The 26,646-nt window shown below is 34.6% G+C and overlaps 1 protein-coding gene across 3 annotated transcripts in view; it reads left to right on the top strand.

The window, feature by feature from the left end:
• DGKB (diacylglycerol kinase beta) overlaps window positions 1-26,646 on the top strand; it is a 339,795-nt gene that overhangs the window by 136,497 nt on the left and 176,652 nt on the right. For all 3 annotated transcript variants that reach the window (XM_085226116.1, XM_085226115.1, XM_010712729.4), the window contains exon 19: window positions 3,369-3,529. In XM_085226116.1, coding sequence (XP_085082242.1) covers window positions 3,369-3,529 — 161 coding nt within the window. The remainder of the gene's footprint in view (window positions 1-3,368; window positions 3,530-26,646) is intronic.

Raw genomic sequence — 26,646 nt, 5'->3', positions numbered from 1 at the left:
TCCTGTTCATTTGACTGAGAATACTGTTGGACTACTTTGATGCCAGGCTGTTCTGTTAGGTCATATGCAACTTGCTGTCTGCCAACACCCTTGGTGCTTTTTCAGCAGAGCTGTTCCTCTTAGTCCATCCCAAGCCTGTATCATTACAGGAGTTATTTCTTCTGTTGTGTGGGATTTGCTGAATTTAGCAATGATTCTCTAGCGTGTCAAAATTCCTTTGGATATCATCCTGCCCTTGAGCATCAGATTGTATGTGACATTCTCAAACTCAAGGAATGTGCGCTCCAATATATCATCCATATCACTGATAAGAAAAAAAGGTTCAGGTCCCAGGATAGACCTCTGCAGTAATTCAGTCCTCACAGATATCCACAGAGAGCACAGCCTATTAGCCACCTCTTACTGAGCTCAATGATCCATGTTTTATGTGTCTATCTAGTTTCCTACACATCCAGACTATAATGTTCCAACTTAAATGCAAGAGTACTGTGAGAGACAGTGTTGGTTGACTTGCTGAAGTAGAGGTAATTAATACCTACATTTTCCTCCTTATCCAAAAATCCAATCATCTTATTACAAAAGGCAGTCATGTAGGTTACCAACCCTGTGGTAAATCCATGCTGATTGCCTTCTCCTTAATGTGCACAGAAGTGTGTTCAGAGCAAGCTTGATTGTGATTTCTTCCAGGGATCAATGTGACACAGTCTCTCCTGTCATTCTCCAGATTGGTTTTTTGGTCTTTTTGATGAGAGATTGAGATGTTATGTTTTTCAAGTCACCAGCGACACCTCCCAGTCATCTAACTTTTTCATAAATGATAGACAGTGGCCTTGCAAAGGTTTTAGCCAGCTTTCTCAAAATGTTTATATGCAAGCCAGCTGATTTCATGAACTTGCCTATGTAAAGTATTCAAACAATCCCTGCCTCAAAACTCATACTCTGCAGGTTATCTTTGTTGTCCCAGGCCTCCAGGGAACTAAGAACAATGGCTTTATTAGTCAACTGTAGCTAATTCATTCTGTAGCCTTCAGCACTGGGCTCCTGTCTACCTGAGTTCAGCAGAAAATGAAAGTTCTGTGTTTTTAAAGCTTTAGCTCATTATTTCTGTCATTATTTGCAACAACAGCAACAACAACAAAACTTTTCATTCAGTATGCATACTTCCATTTTCTTAAATTCGTTCTCTCATGGGGAATGTTTTCTAGATACTTACTCTCAGGCACTTGCCAGAAATTCTGCAGTATCAGTAGCGGGCACATGAAAACTTCCATTGAGTTTACTTACTGTGGGACTAACTCTGTGCCCTGCCCTCGTTCTTTTTTGACTAATTATTTTGTTACTCAGTAATGATTATATGCAACCTACCTGATTCTGAACTACTGTAGTGAGCAATGAGGGTGATTTACTGTGCTTCTGAACCCTTCCATTTCTTTTGGGAAAAGGCTGATGATGACACTTTCTGCCCCCTCGAAAAAAAAGAAAAAAAAGGAAAAAAAAAAAAAAAACAGCAATAAGTAAGTACTAGTTTTGATTACATTTGATTATCTTAGGCAGGAAATATCCTTCCTTTCAATTCTACATATTTAGACAGAATCACAGAATTGCAGGGGTTGGAAGGGACCTCAAGGAATCTTCAAATCACACTTTCCTTCTAAAGCAGATTCCCTACAATAGGTCACACAGGTGTCCAGGCTGGTCATGAATATCTCCATAGGAGACTGCACAACCGCTCTGGGCAACCTGTTCCAGTGCTCTGTTTGTATGGAACTTCCTATGTTCAAGTTTTAGGTCATTACTTCTTGTCCTATTGCTATGCACTGTCGAGAAGTGCCTGGCCTCATACACTTGCCTCCTGCCTCACTTTAGGTATTTATAAACATGTATCAGATCACCTTTCAAGTCTTCTTTTCCCCAGTCTGAACAGACCTGTGTTTGTCCACCTGTTCTCATATGGGAGATAGTCCAGGCCCTTAATCTTTGTGGCCCTCCTCTGGACTCCTGGGAGATCTCAGTCTTTTTTGAACATTTAACTTCTATTTTTCTATTTTGACTGATTACACCTGGACTAAAAAAAAAAAAAAAAAAATTCTGTCTTTCTTCATTCTTTGCCCAATCACCTTTTGCACAGATTTTCTGGAACTTCTGTAGTCTGGGAGAAGAGACAGGGCTTGCAAAAACTAAACTACTGTTTTCAACAGAGAAGGCAAATGGAACTGTGTATGCTGCTGTTAGGTGATGGTTAGCAGTAACTGATGAATAAAAATATACTGTACAACCATCAGAAAGTATATCAGAAGTGTTTTTTTAACAAGAAGGTTTTCAGACAATTTTTTTTTTCCTTGACATCCTGAATTTTTGTTGATTCAGTAGCTATGTAGAGAACTCCTGATATTTGACCTGATTTTTCTTCATACAAAAATTACACCTTCTGTGTACCAAAGATGTGGGTATTATTTTACAAATTATCTTAATGACCCAGCAAGTACATATTGCATGAATGTGAAAAATTATTTCTGATTTGAAGAAGGAATGAATCCACAGGTCTTAGTTATTTATTACAATAGTTTTTTGTATTAATAGTAGAGATGTTAATGTAACCCAGGAAAATCCACTTTTTATATTTGTGTACATGTGGATACTGTAGTTTGTGTACATTTAAAAATGTGTAAGCAAGAATACTGCTTGATTTCGTATACAGTGTTTTGGACTTGTGAATTGCCTAAAGACAGATGCATAAGAGTACAGTCTCCCTACAGGTCTGGGTGAGATTGTTAATGAAATTTCTGGAAGATGGAAAAATGTTAGTTCAGCTGATAAGGCGTCAGTTATGAATGGATTTAATGTTTTGTGCTTTTTATTTTAAGCCACATGAAAAAAATTGACAAAAATACTAGGCAGCTTTAAATTTTTCTGTCCTCTTTTAAACTTTGATCAGATAATTCTAGGAATTTGAAAATCTTTTTTTTTTTTTTTTTTTGTGTACATTTTGAAGTCAAATACACTTAGGTATTAAGATTAATTTCAAAGGAAGAATATTTAGGAATGTGTAATGTTAGATCTTTGGGTACTTGCTACAGTCATTGGGAAAATTCAAGGGATTGACAAGTTTAGGAGTTCAGATTATTTTCTCCAGTATTGATCTGACGTACAGTGAAATCTATAAAGTAAACCTAAGTTTACATTCATGTAGCTAGGTGCAGAAGTCAGCTCTGTGTTTTAACTCCTTTTAATGATAAGTGCTGGGAAATTATCTGTACTTCACACATTCAGGTCTTTCTTTTCAGGTCTTATATACATAGTTTTCATTTTTCCTGTCATCTAGAAAAAGAATGAAAACTGAATAAAACTTCATTTTCACCTTTTCATAGGTTATGAAGGTGAAAATTTAATGAAGATCTTAAAAGACATTGAGAACAGCTCTGAGATTTTGCTGGACAGGTGGAAATTTGAAGTAATACCCAACGATAAAGACGAGAAAGGAGACCCAGTGCCTTACAACATTATCAATAACTACTTTTCAATCGGCGTGGTAAGACTCATACATATTCTTAAATGATTTTAATTTTTTTTTCTTTTGCTTTGAAAAAATATTTGCATTTTTTGCTTAGCTTGAAGAATTGTTGGTTACAGTTCATTTATAATGTTGCTTTCGTAGTGAAATCAATACTTAGATGACTGACAGTGATTCAGCAATTTACATAAATTTACATAAATGCACGCTCAAGACAGATTTTTTTTTAAAGATCTACCTTTCCATCTATAAAGAAGTTATTTGTATTGCTCCTAATGGCTTATGAGTGGCTATAGCTCTAAATTTAATTAGCATTATGAAGTTCGTACAGAAATATAAAGGTAAACTCGTCGCTTAATAAGAGCTCAAGTGACATTTTCATGTGGATCTTTAGGATTCACATGAGCTATTATATGAACTATATGAGCTATTACATGAACCTATATGTATATATGAACTATATATCAGAATTATATATAAAATAATTTTACATAATAATAATGATAATAGCAAGTATATTCTTGGTTCTGTTACGGAGTATTCACAATTTGAATGAGGAACAAGGGCATGAGAACTCTTAATGTCATAGGAATTCCAGCTTGTGCTTCTCTGTGGTTTCCCATTGGAACTATGATCCACACTGTATATATAAGTGGAATCAGAAAATCTAGTCTAACTCCTCATAAGTCTTTTGCTTTGAATATGTTTTCAAATATTTGTGGAAGGGGGGCTGTGATGAGGTCTATATTTTGCAGAGTTTAATTTACTTGGTTACTGTGCTTCAGCCTTAACAAGGTTCTGCCACAACCTTAAATGGTTATGTGGAAATTTCTGCAAATTACTTGCAGTTCGGTTTTTATGTAGTCCTGATCATCAACATGCAGACAGTTTGTTCCTAAAACCATTCCTTGGTTTCTAATCCTGTGTAGTTTTAATTGCTGAAAAATAATCATTGTTATTTAAATAGTAAGAAATAATTGTTAGCTTTTTGCTTGTGTAGTTGGTATTCAGCCTGTCTTGTTTAAAATAAGTGCAGAGAGGAACTAGATAAAACAGAAATAATTAGTAAAATAGTATAAAAAAAAACAAACAAACATATAAAAGCAAAGTATATGCACCGAAACAGAAGCAAATACTCTGTGCTGGGGAACAGAACATTTTTGGTGACTTAGTCATACGAAAATACTGACGCTCAATGAAGAAATTCATGAAAACAGATTATTTAATTTCTTTGTAAAAGTCTTTGTTGCCTACTGGGAGGTCAGTCTGATTTTTTTTATTTTTTTTTTTTTTGAAGCTCATCTCCAGTTTCTTCAACATTTTCTTGCAAAAAAATGTTTTCCAGACATCTGATCATTTCTGTTACTTTTAACACTGTTTAGATAAAATGTGAGAATTCAATCCAATTACCCCCTTTGTTCCATGTCTCCCTGGAATTGTAGTGCTCCTGATGAGGCAAAATGCTGCGTTTGATGTTTTATCAGTATTGAGTGGAAAAGAGGAATTAAGTCGTGTGCAGATGATACTTCCATTAAGAAAAATAGTCTTGTTACCAATAGCATGACTTTTTAAATTCATATGTGATTGTGATTCATTGCTAATTTCCAGTACTCTTCTGAACAACTACCACCTCATATCTCATTTGGGTTTTCCATAGTTTATTCTTTCTTCCTAAATGTAAAATTTACGCTTACTGAATTACATCCTCTTTAAATTTTTTACTGTTTTTCTAAGGCACTACAAAGAATAATGGTAACCTTTAACATACTTCGTATTGCCTCACAGATTCCTGCCAAGTAAAAGGCACAGTCTCTAATCATTATGAACAGTACCTGCTAAATCGGTTTTGTAACAGAATGGCAGAAATGACTTTTGACAACAATCTTGATGTCTGCTCAGAAAAGCCAAAGGAATATAACTCAGTAATATTGTGCCTGACTTGGGGCTCTTACTGCTTTCAGAGCACAATTCAGGTTGGAAGGAAATTCAGGAAGTCGCTAGTCCAATGTCCTGTTTTAAGCAGGGTCAGCTATGAGAGTGAGTTACATTGTTGAGGGCTTTATCCAATAGTGTCTCAAAAAACCCCCAAGGATGGAGATGGCACAACCTCTCCAGGCTACCTATTCCTCTGCCTGACTTTCCCTATGGTGGAGATGTTATTTCTTATATCCGGTCTGAATCTCTGTTGTTTCACCTTACACACTTATCCTATCCTCCCATTATACATCATTGTGAAGAGCCTGGCTTTGTTGTATTCATAACCTCCCTCCTTGTAGGTATTTACAGATTGCTGTTATTTCCCTGAAGCCTCTTCTAGACTGAGACAGATCTGGTTTCTTTTTATTTGTATATTTTACACTGATAAAGATCAAAATTTCCCTACTTGGATAGAAGATTGCTGGGGCAGATGATGTTCAGAACACTGCTAAAGTTGAGCATAACATCTACTGCTCTCATCATTTTATCATAAGAAAGAATCAGAAGATAATTTACTCTTGGGAAGGAAAATCCTTAGCTAAGTTGAAAATGAACATTTCACAGAAACGTCTATATTTGAAAGATTGGATTAATATGTTCAAGCCAAAAAAAAAAGATGTATTTCTGCTACACTGTATGAGTTCTATTACCTACATGAGTATATGTACTATATATTAGTACAGGAAAACAAGTAAGAAGCAAAGTGAGATGCAGTAGCTGAATGTACAGAGTTCAATGTGATGAAAGCACAAAGTACAGAAGCATCAGCCAAGCTGTGTGTCAGTTTCAAAGCTGAAGCTAGAAAACATCTAAGAGCAAAGTAGAATGAGATAAAGATTTTCAAGTGCTCACATCCATCATTCTGTCAGGATGGCAAGATACCAGAAGAGAAGTCCCATCTGCTTCCCAATAGAACTGGTATCATTGAAACAAGCTGAATATCCAAGAAAAAATGAGTATTAAAGCAATCAGGTCATATTTGCTTTAAAAAAGAAAAAAGGAAGGGAAAGGGAAAGGGAAAGGGAAGGAAAGGGAAGGAAAGGGAAGGAAAGGGAAGGAAAGGAAAGGAAAGGAAAGGAAAGGAAAGGAAAGGAAAGGAAAGGAAAGGAAAGGAAAGGAAAGGAAAGGAAAGGAAAGGAAAGGAAAGGAAAGGAAAGGAAAGGAAAGGAAAGGAAAGGAAAGGAAAGGAAAGAAGAAGAAAAGAAGAAGAAAAGAAGAAGAAAAGAAGAAGAAAAGAAGAAGAAAAGAAGAAGAAAAGAAGAAGAAAAGAAGAAGAAAAGAAGAAGAAAAAGAGAAGAAAAAGAGAAGAAAAGAAGAAGAAAAAGAGAAAAAAAAGAGAAAAAAAAGAGAAAAAAAAGAGAAAAAAGAGAAAAAAAAAGAAAAAAAAGAAAAAAAAGAAAAAAAAGAAAAAAAAGGAAAGAAAAGAAAAAAGAAAAAAAAGGAAAGAAAAGAAAAAAGAAAAGAAAGGAAAGAAAAAAGAAAAGAAAAGAAAAGAAAAGAAAAGAAAAGAAAAGAAAAGAAAAGAAAAGAAAAAAGGAGAGGGAGATTTGATTTGCTGGCCAAACATAACAGATATAACTGATAGCATTAGAGGACAAATTAACAGGAATGACAGAAACATGAAACGTCAGGACAACTATCAGGAGGAGGATACTGAAGTACAGTTACTGACATATTTTAGAGAAAATAAAAATAATCTATACAATGTGCCTTAATTGTCTTATGTTCATGCACTAGGTTGATGTTATCGTAGTGATAATGAAATACTGATCTCATTAATGCCAGTGTTAGCGTGTTATCACAGGCTCTGTAATCCAGACAGTGAGGTTGCAATGCCTTTCTACTGTTGCTGCAGGAGTAGAAATTCAGTCATGTCACATCATTTAGCTAAATTGCTGAGGGTGTAAACAATTTACTGGAGGTGAGTGTGTGTGTAGACAATATCAGCTTGTGCATATTAATTGTCACAGTTAGCCTTTTCCCCGTGGATAAAACAGCATAATTTACTTTCTTCACTCACTCATCTGCTTACCATTAATGGTGAGTCGACAGATATACACAGACAGTTGCTTCAGATAAGCTTGCGTGTTGTAATACCGTGGAACATCTGATTTATTTTATCCTTGCTATTTCCTCAAGCCTGTATTAAAAAAAAAAAAAAAAAAAAAAAAAGCAAAAAAACCCACTAATCAATTATATACTATGTTGTCTTAGCACAGAGAAATATTGTCACATAATTTAGAAATAACCCTTCAGTTTAATATTTAAAAAAAAACAACAAAAAAAAAACAAAAACAAAATTGAAAAGCTATTTTTTCAAATAAAAGAGCTTACAAATCTAATCTCAGATTTTTTTCAAGATCAAACCATATTCATGGAATAGTTATGGAATCACAGCAGCTAAAGACACATAGCATTAATTGCAAAATATACCAGTGGATTGGTATTTTATCCATGAAATTCACACTAAATGTATACAGATCAAGTGCACACAAAATAGGTAATCATAGAAGATGGTGAAACTTGCTTACAATTGAGCAGTAGAACATAGAACATTGACAACCAACGGGTAGTGAGGCAAGCTCTCACATAACTCCAAAAAACAGAAGAAAAAAAAACTTACAAGCTGTATTTATTACCTTGAGAAAGTCTTGCTGCAGCATGGATCACATAATGGCACAATTAAAAATTTTACAACGTTAAGATCTCAAAAACAAAGGTCTTATAAACCTTAGGAAAAAGTAGCTTTTTTAGATTATAAATTAAAATTGAGTGACTCTCAAAGGTGTTCGTATTTTATTGGAAAGTTATTCAAGAATGTTAAATATATAAGGCAGTTACAATGCTTTCTTTTAGCGTTTCTGAAATGATTTTCTTAAAGTGAGGCAAAATGTGTATTTTGATAAAAACTTTTTCACTTATAAATCATTAAATGATTGGTTATGATGAAACATCAGAAACCTCATCTTTCACCAAATGCTTGGTATAAAAGAGCACGTGGAATGAAAAATAAGCTATCTTATACACTTACAGGGAGAGTGGAAAAGAAGAAGAAACTCTGGTTACTTATCCTTACAGTGCTTTCTCTCCAAGCTGGACACATGAGAAGTGATTCAGTGTATCTCTCTATCTGCACTTTCTCTACTACTTAGGAAGGGCAGAGGAACTGCAAGAGTCCTGGGAACAATCCATAAGTACTCAGGATGCAGAATGGTGGTGTAGCTGCATAGACAAAATCACTGTGGAGATTTAGTGTTTGAATTAGTTGATTAAGAGCTCAGAAAACTCAGAAACAGCAAGAGCTAGGCAAAAAAAAACCCTTTCAGTAATCATTCATAATAAATTATGAAGATACGTTCACCCGTAAGGAATAGGAAATTCACTTATACTCTTTTTCAAATCTTTTTTTGTAACTGATTTTCGGTTGGTCAATAAAGGTTACTGGAAAACTGGCAAAATGTCCTGACTTTCTAGGTCTGGGAGTTTCAGCAGGGTTGTAGCTGCCACATATTCATTGGCAACGTAAAATATTAACAGTAATAATAATCAGTCAAACATTATAATCCTTTTAAAAAAATCTCATTATTATTTGATATCTTACAACAAACTTTTTTTATTTCTAATAGTAGGATAGCACTTTAGAGAGTCTTGGTAACAGCCTTGACTGGAGAAAGTAGGTATTGGAAGGTGTAGGCTGAATCAAAGACACAAAGGTAGTCACATGGGTTGCATCATTCTAAACAGGACACTTTTGCTAGAGCCTGATTTTTATATGTAATTAAGCAATAAAATTAAAAATATATTTAAAAGGGTAATGGCAACAACAAAAAAACACAAACAGCTTTTAATTGTGCTCAGACAATAACTGGCCTCGAGAATGCTAAAAATAATCTGTAATCCAAACAATTAATTTATCTCCCATCGACTTCCTTTATAGTTATCTATTCATGGTGCTCTGTATTGTTTTCAATTTTGTGGGTAATAATGCTGAAAGAAATTATGAATTGATTTGCATTGCTGTTAAGATGAAAATCCCAATGTAGGTTTTTGCGAAGTGAGCTTAATTCTGAATTTACTGTTCTGTCACTTAATTAGAGTTAAGCCTTTACAGAGCCAAAATTATGTGAACATGAATCTGTAGTGGAAATCTTACCATGGGTATTTTTGTTGTTGTTGTTGTTGTTATTTTAAAACCAGCAGCAAATTTATCTGAGGTTAATAGGAGATAAACTCTTAACACTGTTTTTTAAACTGTTATAACTACATAGGGTATTATAGAGCATATGCTACAAAGCCCCTTATAGCTCCGTAATTAGAATGTTGGAGCATAATAAACCAAACTTGCAAACATCTTCATTGTCTTTTAGTACAAGTTTGTACAAAAAGAAATCACCAGGATTGATTCTGAGGGAAATTATACAAGCAATAGTGTGGTATAGCGCAACATTCCTTATGTAAAATATCCATTTATTGGTGTCAGTGCAATATTCAGGGCGTAGGAGTAAATCAAATACTGTAGTATTGCTAGCTAGCCCTTGGTTGGGTGACAGCTGAGTGTACGCTTTAGATTTAAGCCTTCTTGGTGTCTTTATGAATGGTGCTCTTCTGCATTCATTCTTTAAAGTGTCATTGCCAACAAGATCACACTGCTTACCCAAACTATTTCATTAGAACAAAATACTTACATTGTGGAAAACAACTGGCCTATTTCTACTAAGATGGGATTTAAATAAGAATTTTCCAATGTTCCTTCAGTTGATACATGTGCAAGCACTTACATAAAGTCATACTGGAGAGGAAAAAGGAGTGTAACACTCTAGGACAATAATTAAGACAATAACTTAGAAGAAAACTGTGATATCCAGATTAATGTTCCATCTGTTGTTTATGTCCATTTGATTAACGTGTGTGTGGCAATTCAGAAACTTCCACTGCTGTGAATGACTTTTCTAACATCATTAGATGCGGAATTTGAATGCCAAAACAGAGCTCATGCAAGTAGAATACCTCAGTCTTTCATTCAGTCTCTACAACATGTGATATTGATTTCATAGCAATATGGTTATATTCTGACTTGGATGAACTACAGTGATAATGTGTTTTGCAAGGGTATTTAGCTAAGACAATGAAGATTTCTGACTATGCCTGGAAATGTTCTATAAATTCTTTGCAACGTAAGCCAGTATCCCATGCTATTTTTGTTTTGTTTTGTTTTATTTTTCTTTGCTTCATTTTGAAGGCTGTTATAAGATAGATGGGAGATCTCTTTCTTACTAGTAGTGTTAGACACAGGATGTGTTCTCTGAAAAATTATTATCAGAGCGTAGCAAAGGTCTATGACAAAGACAAGCATACTTTTATGACACCTAATATGTTACTATCCAAATGCACTATCAAATAGATATTTGCATGGTTGTGATTTAATATCCTTCAGCCTCAACCAGTCACTAAGAGCCTCTTAGTCTGCCAGTGGGGAAAAATATGACTGCTTAATTCTCATAATCATAAATTTGAACTTGTTAGGGGTCTGCTTCCCCACCAAGTCATTGTGCTCAACTTCCATTACATCTCCTTAATTCTTTTTTTTTTTTTTTTTTTTTCAAAATTGAAAGAAAAAGCTTGCAGAAAAGCCATGTCTTTGGCTTTTCTCATGAAAGGACATTTCATTAGCATCAGTATAAGCTTTGACTATTAGAATTTCTGATCATAAATGTGAAACTCCAAGTAGGGTTGTTCCTCTGACTGATATTATGGTCCCAGAGTCTTCTATTTTAACTTTGCTATTTTGGGATATATTAATTTCTACAAATGTTGTTTTGTTATGGTATATATAATTTACAGGAGGAAATGAATTTTAATTTTGTGATAACCATATATCCTGAAATTTGAATGCCTTGTATCATTTTGCTGTTTTTAGTGGCTAGAGAGATGATTTTAATTACTTTATTTTTTTTTTAGCAATGCATGAAGAAATTCCTATGGAAATTTGCTGCTTAGGTCGTGATTCAATTCGGAACATATACATACGCGTATCTGAGAACTAATTCCATGTGACATTTGAGTATGTGGTTAAGTATTCCTCACTTAGCAAAGTACTTAAACACATGGTTAATTTTTTAACCATTTTCTACACTTTATTAAAATGACTGGACAAATGCACATATTTAATTCTGGACATTTGGCATAAGCTAGTTAATTATTCTAGTGAGGTTTGTGGGTACACAAAACTAGAAATCATGTTTATTGGTTTGCCAAATTAATATTGAACATAAACACATGCTTAAGTGATTTTGTGAGTCCTAATAATAACTTTGTATGTGCTAACGGAATGCTCTGATATATTGCAGTATTTCTGTGCTAGGGAGGGAAAGAAGATTTCATGATAAGCAATGTCATCAGTTTGTAATCCATATCTTTTTTTCTTTTTTTTCCCCCAAAGAAAGGGTTACGAAAATCAGAAATTTGTCTATGTATGAACATAAATATAATTTTAAAAGAGCTGTTTTGATACTGGGTATATCACAGCACAAGCTTCAGTCCTGCTGCCAAATCTGTAGAAGTGATTGTTCCCTAGCAAAAAATCTGCTCTCTTGGTAAAGGAGAATGGTCTGAAGGAGCTTTAATCCCTGATTTGAAACACTGTCTTATCCAGAAGTCACTGGTAGTTTGATCTGTTGTTACCTTCAAACATTACTAATCTTTGACAAAATTAGTTATTCTTACAGGTTTTCACGGTTTGCACATTAGAACAGCCTTTAGTCTTTTCAGCTTTTGTTGCTATTGAAATTCTACAAAGGTTTTTGACATGGCAAATAGAGGTTACAAATGTTTGTTGTTTTTTTTTTCATATGGAAGAAAGTCTCAAACACATAAAACATGCTGTGGAAAGGCGGACCTGTAGAGTAATTAATAGATAAGGAGTGATAGAAGTCTCTCTGATGGTTTCCCCTTGCTGTTTTGCATATTTCCCTAGACAGGGAGAATATGTAATTTTCATAGCTAGAAATAATGAGCAATGAAGTTGAAAATATGAGTATAACAACATTGATGCTGGCATTTCCTGCTAGCTAGTTTCCATCACTATGGATTTAGTTTACCTTGTAAATCTCTCTGACCACTATTGCTTCTTATCATTCATAAGATCTATCAGGATAACGTAGAAGGAGACTTGCATTTTGCTATATGTGCGACTTAAAAGGTACATTTACACAGAGAGCCAAAGATTTCCCTATATATCACTTAACACTATATTGCTAAAATGTGTGCATATGCAGGTCTGTTCTGCAACTTCCTAAAAAAATGTTTATTATATGGCTAGATTGAGAAGTCTGTGTTAAAATTCCTTTTATCACAGACAAAATACTGAGGATTGTCTTGGATTCACGGTAGGTTTTTATCAGGATCAGTGAAAATACAGTTTTGTGGACTGTATTTATATTAGCAGTTAATTTGGCTCACTAGTAGTACAGCAATTCATGTTCAGTTCTTTCTGTCTACAAAACATGTGGTTTGGGAGTCTTCAAACTGAATGTAGTCTCTTCCCTTGTAGTGAACTTTTCTGGCACGTGTTTGTCCTAAAGTGACCTGCAAGACCTGTCCTTGCTTCATCTATGTTTCCTTGTATTATGGTACAGCACAGGGTTTCCTTCACAAGATATCTTGCTCAAATGCATCAGTCTTCACTTCAAATAAATTGCAGGACAATGGAGACAGTTAAAAGATTTGGTTTAAAATTTCACTGCTGCTTCAGCAATTTTTCTATAAATGTGGCAAAGTCATGTAGGAATGAGTATACTTTTTACCTTCTGTATTCCTCTCCTCCTTTCCCCTACAGATTTTTTTTTTTTCACTTGGCATTTCAGGTGTTCAAAAGTCTTTTTCATTTAACTATTCATTCTGAGGTTAGAACAATGCTTAATATCCTGAACAAAGAAAGACTCCCTTGGTTTAGATTTATGAGTAGCTCATGCACTTGGTATCACTTATACCCATTCCTGTCATGCTAAATTATTCTTCTGGTATGTAGTCAATGCCTAGAAAGTGTCTTGTTTCTTACAGTCAGTAAAAACTTTAAGAAGTATCTTTGTGAGATTCTTTGGTATTTACCTAAACGCTTGTCTTTAATTTATAATTGATTTAGAAAATAGGACAATTTGTAGAATTGAGACGACTTACGTTCAATTTCATGATTCTGAAAGTTAATTATATTATATAAAATGCAGTGAGGCTTTATAATTGTACTGAATAGATACTATGTAAGTGATTTTGTGGGCAGAAGTGCAGTAAGCATTCTTCTAGTACTTTCTGTCTTAGTTTACCTAAGTAGAGATTTTGAGTCTTGTGTATTCAGGGCTTTTTATTGTGTGTTTTGTTGTTGCGGTTAGTTTTTTTTCTGTAGTGCTTGTGCTGATTTTTTTTCCTTTTGTTTTCTTAAAGGAAAAATGTCTACAAAGCAACCTAGACAACAACTAGTGTTGTAAGTGATAGCTATAAATGAGAGTATATGCTTAAGACATAGTTAATCGTCAGTGAGCCCAGAATGGCTCTTTAGCTAAATGCAACTAAATCAGTACACAGTGTATAATTAGCTTATAACTGCATTAGTCCTGGTACAATATTATTCATTATATATATCAAGCATTATTTTCTCTGTATGAAATTTGTAATTTACTAAGTAATGATTTAACTCACTAGAGTATTTCATTTCATCATCTTAGGTGCTGTTATTCTTAGTTGTTCTTAAGAGAAATGTCAAAGGTATCAGAAAACAGTTATTTATTATATACAGTCTGAGAAGCATTTGTTTTCAAATTAAATTGAATTTTTGTCCTCATCTTGATTTTGTAATTATGTTTGTAACTGATGATGGGAATGCTTTGAGGAAAAGTGAAAGGCAAACATACCTCATATTAAAATCAATAATAAGGTGAATAAACTTTTAAGATTGTTCATAAGCTTCATACTCAGCTTAAAATAGGATAAATCTTACAAATCTGAGAAAATAACTTGGAGGAAAAGACAAGAGATCTCAGAGATGTCTGAGACTAGCAATGGAGGTCAACTGTATCTGAAAAATGTATGCAGACTATACAGATCATAACTTGGGTAATGTTTACATTCATACCTTAATCTAGATAAGCCACAGAGCATGTCTTGACACACTGTGTGTACACATGTTAAACTGTATCGTTTCTTTAAAACTGGACTTTCCATGCTTGCAGCCTGACTCTGCTCATCACTGTTTATTGCTATCCACATATGGAGCTGCTCATTCAAAGGAGAACATGCACCTTTTACTCATGCCAGTAAAATCCTATCCCAGAACTTTCACAGATCTACTGACTCTTTTCAGAGTGCCTCTCTGTAGCTGAGAGTGACCAAAGAAATCATGATTATGGTGACTGAAGTCACCATTGGGAACATAAAGTACACTTATTTCTGGGAACACAGTATAAAATACAATTTATTACAGGTAACAAAGAGGATATGCATTTAATATGCATGGGTTTTTTTAAATTAAATTAGTAAATATTTAACTATATATGTTTAAGAAAAATTTCTTAAATGAATTGATTGCTTAGAATTAGAAAATCAACAGACTGTGATAGGCACTGGAGCTATTTTCCCTCTTCCTTCTAATTTTGATTTACTCAGTTTAGAACTGTGTAGCTGTTGTCTAGGTGCAAAAAATGCTGATAATACTACAAAACTAATCTGTGATGTTGATCCTCTGGGTGCACGATGAATACAGTATGGTGCCATCTTAACATCTTTTATGTAGACATAGCTATTGTGTTTTGATGATATGCCAGAGAAAGATGAATAAAAAATGAGTAACAAAGGTGTTCTGCCACAGAGAGAAAACAAAAAAGAAATAAACATAGAATCCTGAAATTTGAAGAATTTGAAGAATCCTGAAATATCTGAGAAGATTTTATAATAATAGATAATAATAGATTATCAACCATTGACATTGTGTAACTTATTGATTTTATGGTTTATCTTACGCAAGGGGAAATACTGTGGAGAAAATGACTAAAAATTCCAGAGACCTGGAATTATCTGCCATTTAGCATTATTTGCATACCTAGAAAATCGATAGTCTAATTGAGATTCCAGTGGTATAAAAATATTCTTGATATATCCAGATCTGCATGTTTTCTACATTTTTTCTATGGCAAAGTCCCAAAAGGAACATGATTTAACTAAACTGAAAGTGGGCAGATTTAGCCAAGAAACACTTATTATTACCATCTGAACCAGGTGGATCTAGAAGCAAATTATGCAACATAAGTTATTCCATGTTCTTACTGGAACAATTTGTACTACAGACACATAGCCAAGGAAGCCTCTGTTCACTGTTTATAATTTTACAGTCTCTTCATTTATACCGGAGTTCTGAGTGCAAAACATAGCACATTTGTTGTTTCTGTGACAATCCCAAGAGTTCGTGGGGTTGTAATGTGCCAAAGAATGGATCTTAATTGTAGCCTCTGTGTTGTCATTTTATATAACTACTTTTGGTACCACTGAGGCTGAGTGAGCTGACATGGAACACTGGAGTAGAAGTCCTAGGACAAAACACTTCAGTCAGTGCTTTTCCAGTTCATCCTACTGCACTCTTAACATAGAGGATGCTTTCATTAACAACCAAGAACCATGCAGGTCCATTGACATTGTGTGGTGCAGTACAATATGCAATCACATGTACCTTTGATCAACACCACTGAACCACATGTATAACCTCTTCAGTAACTGTATAATGTAGACAGGATTCCCTTCTATGACAGGGTATGGTGCCATTCAAGTAATGATATTTCCATCTAGAGGGCTGTCCTTGGCATTAAATTCAGTATTCCTGATGTGGGATGACTTAATGAAACCACTGCTGTCCCTGCAGTGAGGAAGGAAGAGCTTCTCAGGTGCTGGATTGCTTGGGGTATTTGAAAATGCATTTCTTGCTTTTCTATTCTACTTTTTTCTCTGGTTTTCAGAGAGAGCTGATTTCCCTTTTCCCGATAATTTATAACTCATAACATGGGTAACTGAACATCAGAACTGGCACCAATCGCTTCAGAGCTGATGATGGTATTAGGCATTTACAGTAGCTGTATAGCATTTTTACCTCTTAAAAACTCTGTGAGATTTGTCTCAAATTTAAATTATTCCAAATATATTACATTTTATTTCATTACTTCTTTCTGAAGTAATCTATCTTTGGCATTCACACAAATCAGGTAGTCTAGAATGCTAGAGAAACAGATGCTGTTGTCTAGAGAAACAGATGCAAAGTTGTAATTCTATGAGCTTTTATACAACTGGTACTTAGAAGCAGCAGGATACAGTGAACTATGAAAATTCAGCCTTGCCACCTTGATTAAAGAGAGAGAGCAGTTAACAGCACAGCCTGGGAAGTCAATTCTGAGTCTGACAAGGCTTACCTAGACTTCTGCATTATTTGGTTTCCCTGGGATAGTAGCAGGAAAAAGGTCTGTTCTTTGCATTTGTAAAATCCTTTAGTTAGTAACTAAGATAACAAACAACTCATCTTGTTTGTGAAGGCAAACTTCACATCAAAGGGATGATGTCAGGAGGCTACTGATATTTTCCTGTTTGAAAAGGTTGTCTGTCATCTGACACATCAGACTGGTGTATCACCTACCTGAAATATCCCAGCCACTTTGACTTCTCCTAGTTTCTTTTACTAATTTCTTTTGTTCTGCCACTTACACTAAGCATCTTATTAGACTGAAAGGAGGAGAGATTGCCAGCGTCTAGGCAAAATGCTGTATTAAGCTGAAAAGAAACATGGTGACAGGAGATTTCTTTGATAGTTCTTCAGTTCAAGAAGATAACAGTTCAAATACTATTTGCTGTTTTCATTGCAATGTATCTCTGAGGAGAGCTGAGCATTTTTTGAAGGAAAAAAAACAACTAAACAATGGGAGTCTAATGAGAAAAAAAGGTAATATTTTATGATCATTTTTGAAGTTATTAGATTAGTAAGTACAGCCTTAGTTAGATGACATTTCTCTTCTTAGAAGTGTTATTGACATTTTGATATGAGGCGGAGAGACCTTTAATGAAATCTCAATCAAAGGTAATATTTATATAATGATACATGAATTTGTAAATGCTAGTCAAATAAAAATCCCGTAGTCCATTTTGGCCTTCACCTTATCGAAGTCTGTACAGGTCATAATATGTGAAAACTCAATGAATGACAACTAATGCCCTCTCACTTGACTGTCTAATTATGTCTATCTAATTGCATGAGTTAGTGTTTGAAGCTGGATCTTGAAATGTAACTTAATCCATCAACCAGATAAAAAGCGTGGAAAAAGATACTACAATTTTCTCCTTGTTAAATGTCCTTAATATTTGAATTTACAGTGATCTCTATTGTCATACAAAATATATATATATATGTATATGTATATGTTTAAAAACAATATGGAAAATTTAGATTAGCGTATGTTATCTGCCAGAGAAATGTACAAAGAAGTAGACAGGTCCTTAAAATCTATGTTTCAGACCTTGTTATTACTAAGTATTTTTGCTAGGAAATACTTTGTTGTTTTCTTACTTCTATCTGAAATTAGTCTCTCAATCTTTGCAGTGGCTTCAGAGGGTAGAAATACCCTGAAACATAACCATCCACTGCCTCACTGTGCTCACATCCACTGTTTGGTCTCTATAAACATTGAGCCAGCATCAATGAATGTCAGTGGGTACAATTTTTTCTTCATGGAGGAATTCAGTTCCACCCCTTTGCTTCATCAGCACTTCCGTGTCAGGTGCCATTGTGTCCGACTGCCGCTCTGCTGCCAACTGTCACAGCAACAACATGTAATGCAATACTGGTGGGAAGGTTCAACCTCTGCTGCCGTACCACCACCATCTGCCACCTCTGACATCAATGGTCAACATAATAAAATAGAAGACACTAATTTTGGAGAAGCGTGTATATACAATTTTAACGTTTAGATTTTAATATTTCATGTCAATTTTTTTTAATATTCACTGAGTTGTTTGCTGTTTTTTTTTTTTTTTTTAAGAATTTCAGGATAAGGGAAGGTATGCAGGAAAGTCAAATGTCAGATGAAATATTTAAATGCAGCTTACAATGCAAAGCAACACTTAATCTTATCTACCCAATATTACCTATTAATTTGTATATGTGGCAACAATGTGTGTGTACATAAACAAAACAAAAATCATGAGACTAATGAATTTGGGCCCCTGTAACTTTTGTTGCTGCAGTTTACTTGCATTTTATAAGCAATTGCCAAAAATTTAACTACCTTACCTCATTTCATCTTGTCACACCAGAACTAAGTACACTTAATGTCACTTGATTCACAACTACATTCGTGTTACAAGTTATCTCTTAAAAAATGACTCTCATGAATAATGAAAATAAATCCCCTTTCTACTCCCAAAGCAAGAGGTTTTAAGTGCTACCACCTGGCATCTTAGCAAAAGATCATAATAAGCATGTTTTCTTACAATAGTTCATTGAGATGGTGCATGGTAAGAATTAACAAATTTCCACATTTAGATCCAAATTAGAGACTCAGTCTCTACTCAGACAAAAATGAATAACAGCACTGCCTGACCAAGGCATAGACAGTTGCTGTTAGAATCAGGATTTATAAAATCTTTATTTATCTTAACTGCTTCTGGTTTTGTTCATTCTATTGGAAAATAAAGTGAAATATCTCTTCTTACTCCTTTTATTCTGCCTGCTTTTATATTTTTTCATATATCTATATTTTCTGTCTTCACTGGTATTCAGTCTGCTACTCTTTTTCCCTCTTCTTGGTCCATTCATTTATTCCATAGAATCAATTTATTATTACCACATTTTCACCACCCTCTCTTTTTAACTCTGTCACTTATCTGTTCCTTTTTTTGTGACAGGAATTGTTCCTGAGTAACAAAATCAGTTTCTAATTCCATTTAGCTAAGCAGGTTCAACTGCTTTGTGTAGATATTGAAGCAGTCTAAAAGTGGCTAAAACAGTTTTAGCTTAACCTAATTAAACTAAATCAATTTTGACCACTCTTTAACCACTTTAAAAGCAACCACACAAATGAGTGCATCAATTTTGTCTAAATTAATTCAGATAAATCAGCACATTTCACATTTGTAAACCCTTAATACCCTTTTTCACATTCTTACTCATCAGAACATAGAGTTCCACACGTTGTTTTATTGTTCTTATACTCTAATATCTGGGCCAGACTGATTCTAGAATACCTCTGAAAATTGTTTCAGATGAATAGAATGCAAAATACAAGTTTTCAAAGAATTTCAAAGAATTTATTCAAACTCATTGCACAAAACTGTGATTGACTAAATATTGGGGCATAAAATGTATTCTTGGAGGTTAAATTCACTATGATTAATGAATGTATGCTTCAGCCTGTCAGAGAGGTTAGCAGGGCTTCCCAGATACTAAATACTGCAAATTGCAATAACTGTCACGAAGAACATACTTGCTAATTAATTTATTATCTGGATCAACTTCAGTCTTCCCTCTATTCTCTTTTTTTTTTTTTTTTTGGGGTGGCTAATATTAAATGTTTTCTTTTTTAACACCATCATATATCTAGAAATGAAGGATGGAAATTATAGTGTAGAAGACTGTATACTCCAAAGCAACAACGAAAAAACACTAATTGGCCATATTCTGTAATTGTGTGAATATATGAGTTGTTGCTAGATAGGCAGATATGACGCTTGAATTTTTTCTGAGAGCAGCTTGAGTGAAAGTAGAATGCTCTGAATGCGGTCTTGCTAAATTTGTCCAGCTGTAGCATCCATATTTCAAAAAGGATGCTAAAAGATTCAAGGAAGTTCAGAAAAATATAACAAGAATGATTCAGAGGGTTTGAGAGTTTTATTGCAACAGACAGCTAAGAGACAGCTTGATCGGTCTAGATGTACCTTAATTGGTAGTCAAGAATGTGTTATGATAGCAAGCATCTTCAAGATGTAAAACGACCCTAGGCAAATAATAAATCACTGATATTTAAAAATGAAGGAGATTAACAAGGGAGACATTGTGCTTATTTTTGTCACTTCATCTTTCAACTCAAGCCAGTACAGTTCTGTTTTGAAAATATGTATATATCTTGGGAAGAAATCTTATTTTTTCATTTAGGAGTAACAGTGTTGACTTTCATTTCCTGTTTATGCATGATTGACTTCCAATCCTCAGTAAGTAGGACCTTTTCCACATAGTTAACTGTGCTGAGAATTCACTTTCCAGAGAAAAGAAGGAGGGCCCTACAGGTGTACAAGTGGACTCCTGGTACCTACTCTGGCTGGGGTACTGGGGACTGCAATGTCCCTGCCAAAGCTCCTCTGCAATTGCTTGCTGCTCTTGCATGCATACTGCTATACTGCTACATGTGATAGTGGTATAGTGTTCAGTTTTGGGGCCCCACATTACAAGGAAGACACTGATCATGTCCAGAGAAGGGCAATTAATTGCTGAAGGGTCTGGAGCACAATTCCTGGGAGAAGGCTCAGGAAAGTCCTTTATCACTCTCTACAACTACATGAAGGGAGGTTGTGGTGAAGTGGAAGTTGGCCTCTTCTCTCAGGTAGCTGGTGATAGAACAAGAGGAAACAACTTCAAGGTGAGCCAGGGGAGACTCAGGTTGTGTATTAGGAAGAGTTTCTTCTCAGAAAGTGGTTAGGCATAGGAGTAGGTTGCCCAGGGAAGTGGTGGAGTCACTGTCCCTGGAGGTGTTTAATAAAATGATAAATGTATTACTCTAGGGACATGGTTTAGTGGACAGTTTTGATGATAGGTGGACAGGTGGGCTGGATGATCTTAGAGGTCTTTTCCAATCTTAATGATTCTGTAATTCTGTGACAGCAATGGCAAGTCAGTATGCAGCATATTGTTGCATATAACATGGTACACATGCAACTCAAAGAAGGCATAGTGTTTTGAAATCAGCAGTTGAAAGTATTACAGAAAGTACATTAGTGAGATTTAATTTTAGTGTAATGTAAGATAAAACATTATGATGTTAGTGTCACAATGACTAAGCAACTTTTTTTTTTTTTTTTTTGCATTCATAATCTGGTGAATTTTTTCTACAGCCAGTTATAGTGAAGGAGAATTTTTTATATAAAGTAAAATGTGTGGAAAACTAGCAAATAAATTTCCCATTTAATTCAAAGCTAAAATATATAACTATTTGATACCTAGAAAGCAAGACTACTTGATTTGAACCGCATTACATATTTCTACATGAAATGGTTCGTAATGGTTCCCAAGCAAATTCTTTTATTAAAAACACATTCAATTCCTTATACGTCCTCTTGATGACATTATCTCAGCCAGTCTTTTCATCCCATACTCCCTCTTCTTTTTGAAATCACCCCAAAAAACGATTGAAGCTGATATGTGCCATGTGGCACATGTTATTTCAAGACTGCTGGATTTAAAAGATCCAGTTGATTCATATGACAGTGAAGACAGATTAGAAGTGGTCTTAATGATAAGAATAATTTTTGAGTTCAGAGAAAAAGAATAATTGAAAATGCTGCAGAAAAAGAGCATGTACATATGTGAAATTCAGATGATAAGCAGCATAGAATAATTACAAGTTCTTCACCCTTGGCTCGGTGCATAAACTGTGTGGTGATCTGTCGTTCTGTGTACCATTTCTCTTTAACTATATTTGAAGTTAAACAGCATGTATGGTATCTTTTTCTGTCAAGAAGAGTGACAGCTTCTATAATTTCCTTGTTTCACAGAGTATAAATATTCCAATGACTGTTTTGATGTCTGCAGTCGTTGAGTTCTAACATGTATATTTATTGATTCCCTAGTTCTGATAATTTATGGTCAGCTGCCAGAAACAACTAAGCCTTGCAGTTAAAGATGTTTTTTCAAGGAAGACTAAAAAAAAAATAAGGTTTTAATGTAAAACACATGTAAAATATCACAGATTCCATGTATTTGAATGGTAGAAGCAGACTGGACAATTGATAATCCCTTGAGAGGTGATTTTCTGCAAGACCCTGCCTGATATTAATCTGCATAAAATTTTAAATTCAGAATGGAAACACTTATGAAAGTGCTGCTAAGAAAGCTCTAGCGCCAGGATGTATTGTGTATCGTGTATCTTGGTTGGTCTGGTCAAGCTAGGACATCTCAATACAGGCTTGATGTTCTTTTTGAAACTGTATAGATGTTTGACCCTCTCTGGTTGAATTGTAATGCCCCTGGATAGCTGCAAAAAAAATTTTATGCTAACCTGTGCACATACTGAGAAACCAGTAAGTGGATTTATGATTCTGTCTCTGGGAAAGTTTTATTCCTGATGTAGCACTCAGTAGCAGAAGCACAAATTAGTAGTTTTAGCTGAAGTACTGCAATGGCTACAAGATCTGAAAAAAGGTAGCTAGTGTCTCAATTGAATGCATAATGGCAATAAAAAATAAAACCTATAGACTGTAGTTTTGCTTGCAGTAAGGCTCTTTGTAATACTGTCAGTATATAAAAATGTCTTAAGCCAGTGCCCGTAGAATGGTTAAAAGTGCTATATCCTTCTCATTCCCAGTTGTGTGCCCAGAGCAATGTGCATCTTAACCTTTCTGGTGTTCAGCAAATTCAGTGTTGCAAACATTTGACAATAAAGGCACAATCTTGTTACATGTATAAGTTTATCACAGGCTTTTTACATGAGTTTGTCCTGCTTTAGAACAGGAAGAAAAGTTTGTTTTCTTGTAGATAAAGTCGTAACATTACACAATGTTTTTTGTTTTTTTTTTTCTGTGGTCTGTGAGCCAAAGAGCTGAAATATGTGCAGCTTGTGATGCCATCAGGTAGATGACAGAGTCAATATGATCCTCTCCCTATTGCTTTTCTACCCAGCTGATTGAAATCTTATTTTCTGCTTTATCCAGTCATTACTACCCTTGAAAGTGAATGACCCAAGAGCTTGACAACCAGGGTTTATTTTGTCAAGCTGCAACCCTGCTAGTTGTTTTTACTCTTAGGTTATGAAGAGTAAGATTCCCCCATAATTTCATCGTGAAATTTGCCCATGGAATTGTAATGTTGTCTTAGACTGTTTATAAGATATATCAAGGAAATTGCTAGGTTGTTGTTTGTTGTTGTTGTTGTAGTTGTTTGTGTTGTTTTTTTTTTAAGTGTGTTCACTGCAATTCTTTGTTTCAACTGGACTGTGTCTATTTTTTGTGCTAAAAGTTGAAAAGCACAAATCCCTATTTATACAGATATTTTTTCTGTGGTGTAACTCTCACAATGTCAGCCAGATGAAGTAATTATTTCCTAGAAAAGCCAGGGAAGTTTTTTCCACCTAGGCTGTCTAATGAACTAAAAGTTTGTCCGTTTATCTGCCTGAAATGCTTACGAGCTGCATGATTTGATAGTATTTGTCAATAGTAATTATAGCATTAACATATTAGCACTCACTCCTGAGTCATAAGCTCTTGATCAGTGTTGTTTTGTTGTTTTTTTTTCTGAATACAGGGATCTGATCATAAAGTTTTTTAAATTCCATGTCAAGGTCCTACTGATTTTATAGATATAATGAAATGCTAAATCCCACAGAATCCTTAAAAAATTAAAATTCCAACATATCTGGTCATCAATCTAATAATTAAACTACTGCAGGTTATTCTGATTGTTGAGGCTATTCTAATGTTAATCTGTGAATATTTTGTGCGACATTTCACAAAAATATGAGGCTTTTTGTTCTCATCTTGCACTTAATCACAGTTTAAATTATGTTGTTGCAAGCATCTAAGTACAATACAGCATTGAACCTGGATGAGGTATATTCAAGTATGAAACGATACCACACTGTCACTGTGCCATCTAGACATTAATTTCCCACATAAAGGTTTTACTAGCACTTTGCATGTAAGTTGTATAACTTGTGACCAGCTGCTTCCGTGTGTGGTGTGTAACTGATGGGAACATATGGCTTTAATTAAGTAGACTATTCTAGCTGATTTTTAGGCATCTTTCCACATGGCATACAATATTTGTTGAATCCAAATCAAATTTCACAGCTGTCTCTCGAGATAAACTGATTGACTGACATGAGCTTCTTTTAAACACTCTGTCAGGTTAGTTCTCATAACCTCAGGAGATTCAAATGATAGGAAAATTGGCTTCGCCATTTTCGTTGATGCTTGTATTGCTAGGCAATATATACACACATATATATAAATGCTTCACATTTCAGGCTAACCTTAACGGATTTCTGTAGCTACTGATGCTATATAATATAAGGCAATAACATATAGCTAAAATGACGAAGAAATCTCTGTGTTTTTCTCATTTGGTTGTATTATTTTGCATGGCGGAGCATACCATACTTGATACCAGTCTGAACTTCAGCAGTAAGAACATGCATAGCAATTATGAAGTGCAGAAGTATAATTATCAAAGTGCTTCACTAGTTCACTTCATTGTAGAACTGGCTGATGTTAGCCACGAGGAAAAACAAGGAGAAAGACAGCCACCAAATAAAATTCTTGTTTTAAATAAGAGTTTGCTCATTTGGTGAATAGGTGAATTGCACAGTAGCTGAGTGAATTTGTGTATTATATCCCCTAATTATGGGATGTATTTGCTGATGTAAAGGAAAGAATATAAAAATCAAAGTTACGAAATGTGAAAAAATATTCATGCCATTTCTAAAGGTGTCGGTATTTTCAGGAGTATTTTGGAATGATGAATGCTGAAAGAGAAGACAGATAATCACAGCTGATTATCTCAGTAAGTACTCTGACCAAAACTTTTTACTAGAGTGTCAGAGATAAAATTAGATGTTTTGTATTTTATTTACAGGATTGAGGCACACCTTATATACCTGAGCTATATCTCTAGGTTTACTTAAAAAGGTTTTATTTTATTTCACCATATGTAGAAAGTTAAGCCAAAAAAGGATTATGGAAATAATTTTAGAGGCCATGAAATTCTTCTTGGGAAAATTAAGCACTTGGAAAATTGATTGAATATTATAATGAATTCTGATTTACTGATTTTCTATACTATAGTGGTGATGGCAAGAGCCCAAAATAGACAAGTGCTGTGAAGAAAGGCTGAGAGCACTCCAAGTGCCAAGTTTGTAGCTCTGTAATTAATAAGCTGTCTGTGGCCTCTGTGAAGATAAACTGGATTGTGAATTTGATAAGATGTATTGATAGTGATAACTTAGGAGTTTATGATCCCTGGTGACCTGTGCTCTCTGACTTGCAACACTTGAAAATATTGTGTTGAGCTGAAATTTAAGCTAAAAGAAATGAGCTTACTCAAAAGGTGGAAGTGTGGAAGATATCTTTCTTGACATGTCAACATGGAATCATAATAGAAACCAAACAGGGAGCAAAATGGGTGAGTGACCCTTAAGTAAAAAAGAAAAAAAATGGAACCAGTAAACAAATCCTTCAAGGCAATGTCATCCTTAGAGATTAGGAGTAGACTAATTTCTCCATCTTTCTGAAATTAGACACAATTACAAGGCAACTGGGGAAGATCTTTATTACTAAAAATAATCTTGAAATATGTTTTGTAATTATTACTTAATCTTCATTTTTTAATTAATTTTGGATTTTAAAATCAAAGACTTGCATTTTTTTTGCCAGAATTTGTTTATTTTTTCGTATTAATCTTATGTAGTATTTAGTGTTAACTTTGAAGTAAAAAAAAAAAAAAGTTTTTGCAATACCGAATTAAATCACACCTAATAAATCCAAAGGAAATGACGTTTTAGATAAACTTTTTCATACCTCCATTTGGCTTCCAGTAGGTATGTCTGTATTATAAATCTGCCGGTGCGAGTGAGTGGTCACACTCTGCTCACCACTGCCCCATGCTCTCTGCCTTACATGCAGCTCACTTCAGTTACATCTATATCCCTTGTCAAGTTTGCTTTGTCTGAATCCCTCCAGTTCAATGTATCCCTACCTTGAACATACTTTTACAGCGGGCTAATGTCAGATAGATGAGAATTGTGGGGTCAGCTGCCAACTTTCTTGGGGATATTTTTTATGTGCTGGGATTGAATCAACCCCAAGCCAATTCTGTTGTGCTTGTGGAAGAAGGCTTCAAGTGTAAGCCAGTGCCTTGTCTGTTTCCTCAAATTCTGTGC

The sequence above is a fragment of the Meleagris gallopavo genome, chromosome 6, assembly GCF_905368555.1.
Source record: "Meleagris gallopavo chromosome 6, MGAL_WU_HG_1.1, whole genome shotgun sequence".
In the NCBI taxonomy this organism is placed as follows: Eukaryota; Metazoa; Chordata; class Aves; order Galliformes; family Phasianidae; genus Meleagris; species Meleagris gallopavo.
Note: the sequence above shows the minus strand (reverse complement) of the source record. Positions and strands in the feature narration are given on the sequence as shown.